The following is a 6,494-nucleotide window of genomic DNA, read 5'->3' on the forward strand; positions in this document are numbered from 1 at the left end:
ACCTGGGCTGGTGGGAGGGGTCCCTGCCCATGGTGGGACTGGATGGGCTTGAGCTCATGGGATGGTTTGGGTGGGAAGGGACCTCCAAGAGCACCTGGATGATCCACTAGATGATCTTCAAGGTGGTTCCTCCAACCCTGGAGGTGTCCAAGGGGAGGTGGGATGGGACTTGGAGCAACCTGGGCTGGTGGGAGGTGTTAGGACTGGATGAGGCTTAAATCTTGGAAGGGTTTGGGTGGGAAGGGACCTCAAAGACCACCTGGATGATCCACTAGATGATCTAGTAGGTGGTCTTTGAGGTGGTTCCTTCATCCCTGGAGGTGTCCAAGGGGTGGTTGGAGACACCTGGGCTGGTGGGAGGTGTGAGGACTTTAGATCTTGGAAGGGTTTGGGTTGGAAAAGACCTTAGAGACCACCTGGATGATGCACTAGATGATCTTCAAGGTGGTTCCTCAACCCTGGGGGTGTCCAAGGGCAGGTGGGATGGGGCTTGGAGCAGCCTGGGCTGCTGGGAGGTGTCCCTGCCCATGCAGGGGGGTGGGACTGGGTGATCTTGAAGGTCCAACCCAAACCATTCCATGATTCCACGTTCCTTTTGGAGCCTTTATGTGATTCAATTTGATACAGAGAAGAGTTTGCCCAGTTCCTCGGGCACCATCACACCCCTGATCTTCAAGTTCATCCTTTTTTTCCCCAATTACTTCAATTCTGAAATGACTGTTCTTGGTTTGTGTTAAAGGTGGGAAGAGACTGGTGGGAATTTCACCTGGAGATTTTGCTTTTTGGTTCCGTGGAGGATTGGGAAGCCTGGATCTTGATGGGTTCCTCTTTTTGGTTGGTGACAGCTCTTCACATCCTCACCTTTCCACGCAGATCCTGATCACAGGTAATGATGCTTTAATTTTAATTAGATTTAAATGAACTTCCCCCTTTTCTGATCAGGTTCAAAGAAATGTCAAAAGTCCAAATGAATCATTTTTCCTCTTTTCAAAATACCATGTTAAAAGAGCAAATAAAACACCCTCCTGAAATGTCCTCCCTGGCACAAATCACAGAGTGGTGGTCAGAAGGGACCTCTGGAGACCCCCCAGTGCAGCCCCCTGGAGAGCAGGGTCACCCCCAGCAGGTCCCACAGGAACACACCCCGATGGGCTGGGATGTCTCCAGGGATGGAGGCTCCACCACCTCCCTGGGCAGCCTGGCCCGGGGCTCTGGGACCCTCAAGGTCAACAAGTTCCTCCTCAGCTTCAGGTGGAACTTCCCATGTTGTCACTCGGTGCCGTTTCCCCTCCTCCTGTCACAGGCACCACGGGACAGAGATTGTCCAGTTCCTGACACCCCCTGCAGGTGTTTCTAGACGCCCATCAGGTCCCCTCTTGACCTTCTCAATACTTTTTCTCTTTCAGAGATCGACCAACTCCGGGAGAAACTGGGTAAGAGCCAATTTTTCTCTCCTGATGTTGGTTCTGGGGCATCTTGGGGCTTGAAGGATCCTCCAGGATTCCCTTTGGGTGTAGAAGAACCTTCCCCATTTCCAGGACCTGCTGGTAAAACTCAGGGGAACATCGACCGACCAGGGGACAATTTCCAAAGTCCCCTCTCCATTTCCTGCCAACATTCAACCCTCAGCTCCTCCCACCTTGAAATTCTCAGACACGTTTTCCTGGGTTTGATAATTTCCTATTCATTTTGATATATTTTTACCTTTATTAAATGGCATTTATTATTTTTAATTATTTTTCTTCGTATTTTTCTAATTATTTTTCCCTCTTCCTTTGCTTTTCAGAAAAGGAGGAGGAGAATTTGCAGAAGGGTAATAAAAACTCATCCTTTTCAAAGATTAATTCCCCTCATTCCAACCTAAAAAAACCAATGGGAAGAGGATTTGATATCACTCTGTTAATTAATTAATAACTAGAATGAATCCATTAGATAAATTCCATTAAAAGTCCATTCAATCCATTTATCTAATGGATTAATTCTACATATTAACACATGAACAGTCATCCTATAGGTATATTAATATACATAAACAATTAATCCTATATATTAATGTATAATAGATTAGTCCTATATATTCATATACACATAAGCAGATTAATTATCTCTATATTAGTGTTTAAATTAAAATATAATTCCTATATATTATTTATAAAAGGATTAATTCTGTATATTACTTAATGCATAGAGATTGGTCTTTCATATTATTTATATTATGATAACATATAATAATATAATATTAATATTATTATATTAAAATCATTTATTAACATATAATTAATCATATCTATGTAATTAATTATATACAATATTTAATTATATATAGTGTATATATAATATATAATTAATCATATATATTGATGTAAGTAGATTAATTAATTCTATATCAATACTTCAATTAAAATATTACTTCTATTTATATTAATATTTACATAAATTGACTACTCCTATTTATTAATTAATACATAAACAGTAATCCAATGTATATAATGTATAATTCATATATACATAACCAATTAATCCTAGATATTAATAGATATATTAAATGATTAATTCTATATATTAACATGTTAATAAAGGGATTAATTCCATGTATTAATATATCCATCGATTAATTATATATAATTGTATACCTAATAAAATTAATGCCATATATTAATCTATGCATAAATGGTTTAATATTTCATCTTAATTAATACATAAGCAGATTAATTCTATGAATATACTAATTAATGGCTCCACCCTATATGTTAATATATGCATAAGCAGATTAATTCTATGGAATAATTTGTTAACAAATTAATATATGAATGTATAAATAAACATATTATTCCCATAGATTAATATATGCATAATTAATATATATTAAGCATAGGTAATACTCCTACAGATGAAATATTAATAATATATTGATATATACATCAGCAGATTAATTTTATAAATATAAACTATATGTCTATTAATATATACAGGAATAGATTAGTTTTCTATATTAATATGTGCATTTAAAGATGATTATTCATATATATTAATAAGTACACAAATTGATTCATCCCATCTATTAATATCCACATAAAACTCTGTCCATGAACATCTTCAGAAAGGGATTAATCCCAAATATGAATGTATAATGAGATTATTAATTACATATTAACATATCCACAAAGTGCTTAATCCTGTGTTTCTGGGTTCCCCCCCAAAATGAGCAAATCTCCATTAATTGCCCCAATTTCCTCTTCCTAACGTGGGATTTTCCTCCCGTTTCCGGCAGGAAAAGAGGAGCTGGAAACCAGGATAGGTAAGGATGGAAGGACCTTGGTCCTCCAAGGGGTTCCAAGGGTGGGTCCTCCAAGGGGTTCCAAGGGTGGGTCCTCCAAGGGTGGGTCCTCCAAGGGGTTCCAAGGGTGGGTCCTCCAAGGGTGGGTCCTCCAAGGGTGGACCAGGATAGGTAAGGATGGAAAGGGGGTTCTAAGGGTGAGTCCTCCAAGGGTGGGTCCTCCAAGGGGTTCCAAGGGTGGGTCCTCAGGAACCCCAGGAGATGCCAACGTCTTCTCACCCCTTTCTCTCCTTTGCAGCCAAAGTCAAGGAGGAGCTGGGTAAGTGGAAACCTGAAGAGAAAATCTAAGTATAATCTATGGAATGAGTATAATAACCTGTAATGAATAATAAATATAATAAATAATGAATATAATAATACAGAATAAATATACTTGAAATAATAAACATAATAAATAATAGATATAATAACATATAATAGATAACAGATATAATAATAAATTATAACTATGACAAAAAAGAATATTATACTAAATTAGACATAATAAATGTTTAAATATAACAATCTATAATAAAAGTAAATATAATTAATATAGTAATTACACTAATAAACAATGAACATGATATTAAATTATACATACATTTAAAAATATAACAATCTATAAGAAAAGGAAATATAATTAAAATTATATAATAATGGATATAATAAAAATTAATATTAAAATAAATAATAAATGGGATAATATAATAATAAAAGTAATGCTAGACAATAAATTTTATAATAAATATAATAATTAAATGTAATAGTATATAATTAATATAATGATAAATAATAAACAATTATATACTGTAAACATAATAAAATAAATATAATAAGTTTAACAACTATAATTGTAAATAACAAATTATATAATAGATACGGAATATAATTATAAATAATAAACATAATAATATATAATAAGCATCATGATAAATAGTCAATGCAGTAGTATGTAATATAAATAAGGCACTTCTCACCCTCTAGCCCCCCCCAGATTGGATTCAAATTTCAAGTTTCTTTCATCTCTTGGTTTTAATAAATCTTTTTTTTTTTTTCTTTTCTCAAAGAGTTCTGGAGAGCTCGGAGCAAAGCAGGTGAATCCTGACAGGGATCTTGTCTAGTTTATTTCATTTCATTTCATTTCATTTCATTTTGCTTTATTCTATTTTATGTTGGTTTATTTTCTTTTTTAAATTTACTTTAATTTACTTGAATTATTTTGTGTAGTTTTATTTTTAATTTTATTTTCTATTATTTTGCTTTATTATTTTATTTTTTAAATTATGCTTTGCTTTATTTTATTTTGAATTTTATTATCTAATTTTATTTAATTTTATTTAATTTTAATTTTATTTTTCTTCTTTCTTTTGTTTTACTTATTTTATTTAATTTTTTTTAATTTTCCATTATTTTATATTATTTTGCTTTCATTTCCTTTATTTTATTTCCCTTTGGTTTATATTATTTTGCTTTATTTTTCTTTATTTCACTATTTAATTTGTCTTTATTTTGCTATTTTATTTTTATTTAGTTTATTTCATTGTCATTATTATTGCTATTATTGTAGTTATTATTATTACTATTACTACTACTATTGTTATTATTATTGTTATGTTATTATTATTTCACATCATTTCCCTTTCCCCTCCTGTTCCCAAGTTCCCATCCTCCTGGACAAGAGCTGCAAAGATCCCAACCTGACCCCCCAGATCCTGAACCAGAACCAAAACCTGAACCAGATCCAGGACCAGATCCAGGACCAAAACCAGATCCAGAACCTGAACCACATCCAGAACCAGATCCAGACCCAGAACCAAAACCTGAACCAGATCCAGGACCAGATCCAGGACCAAAACCAGATCCAGAACCTGAACCACATCCAGAACCAGATCCAGACCCAGAACCAAAACCTGAACCAGATCCAGGACCAGATCCAGGACCAAAACCAGATCCAGAACCTGAACCAGATCCAGAACCAGATCCAGACCCAGAACCAAAACCTGAACCAGATCCAGGACCAGATCCAGATCCAAAACCAGATCCAGAACCAGATCCAGAAACAGATCCAGAACCAGAACCAGATCCAGACCCAGACCCAGGTGGAGGCTCCTGATTCCTCCGTGTCCTCAGGGATCGCCGTGGCCGCGACAGGATTTTCCCAGGACAAACACTACTGGGAAGTGGAAGTTGGGGATAAATCCCAGTGGGAACTGGGAGTGATGGAAGAGGAGACCAAGACCACCTGGATGAGCAACACCGACCTTCCTCCAGAGGGAAATTCCTTCAGCCTGAAGTTTTCCCAGGGGGAATTCACCGTAACTGGTGGGGAGAGGGTAGAAATTCCTGGTCCATGCAGGGTGGTGGGAGTTCTCCTGGATCAGGGACCTCAATGTCACACTCTCTCATTTTTTGATGTTGAAAGAAAGTGTCTTCTCCAATCCCTCTCTTTTGAGCTTCCAGGGAATCTCTTTCCATTCTTCAACCCAGGCTCTGATGGAAAACCTTTGGGAATTCGCCCGTTACTTCAACCCAGACTCTGATGGAAAATCTGTGGGAATTGGGCCTTCAACCCAAGCTCTGATGGAAAATCTTTGGGAATTGGGCCTTCAACCCAGACTTTGATAGAAAATCTTTGGGAATTGGGCCTTCAACCCAGACTTTGATAGAAAATCTTTGGGAATTGGGCCTTCAACCCAAGCTCTGATGGGAAATCTTTGGGAATTGGGCCTTCAACCCAAGCTCTGATGGAAAAATCTTTGGGAATTGGGCCTTCAACCCAAGCTCTGATGGAAAATCTTTGGGAATTGGGCCTTCAACCAGGAGCAGCACCAGTCCCTGGAGACTCTACTAGACCCAACTAGACCCTGCCCCACTCACCACAACTCTATGACCTCTGCCCCGTGACCATGGAGATGTGTTGGATGCCCTGAAGAACCTCCAAGACCTACTTTTGGGCAACAAAATTACACTTCACCTGGCAAAAGGTTTGAGGTTCAGATCTTGTGGAGCAGACGCCTCCACAAGAGGGATCTGATGCACCAGAAGAGTTCAAGGGCAGGTTGGATGGTGCTTGGAGAAACCTGGGCTGCTGGGAGGTGTCCCTGCCCATGGAGAGGGTGGGACTGGATGAGCTTTAGATCATGGAATGGTTTGGGTTGGAAAAGACCTCAAAGACCAC

General features: G+C 37.4%; 1 protein-coding gene across 1 annotated transcript in view; it reads left to right on the plus strand.

The window, feature by feature from the left end:
* Positions 1 to 5,429, plus strand: part of LOC104392387 (protein TsetseEP-like) — a 16,936-nt gene extending 11,507 nt beyond the window's left edge. Inside the window, exons 6-9 of the mRNA XM_010001780.1 lie at positions 1,407 to 1,433; positions 3,272 to 3,298; positions 3,576 to 3,596; positions 5,026 to 5,429. Of these exons, the coding sequence (XP_010000082.1) occupies positions 1,407 to 1,433; positions 3,272 to 3,298; positions 3,576 to 3,596; positions 5,026 to 5,429 (479 nt within the window). The remainder of the gene's footprint in view (positions 1 to 1,406; positions 1,434 to 3,271; positions 3,299 to 3,575; positions 3,597 to 5,025) is intronic.
* The last annotated feature ends 1,065 nt before the right edge of the window (positions 5,430 to 6,494 follow it).

This window comes from Chaetura pelagica, unplaced genomic scaffold, assembly GCF_000747805.2.
Source record: "Chaetura pelagica isolate M959 unplaced genomic scaffold, ChaPel_1.0 scaffold597, whole genome shotgun sequence".
NCBI lineage: Eukaryota > Metazoa > Chordata > Aves > Apodiformes > Apodidae > Chaetura > Chaetura pelagica.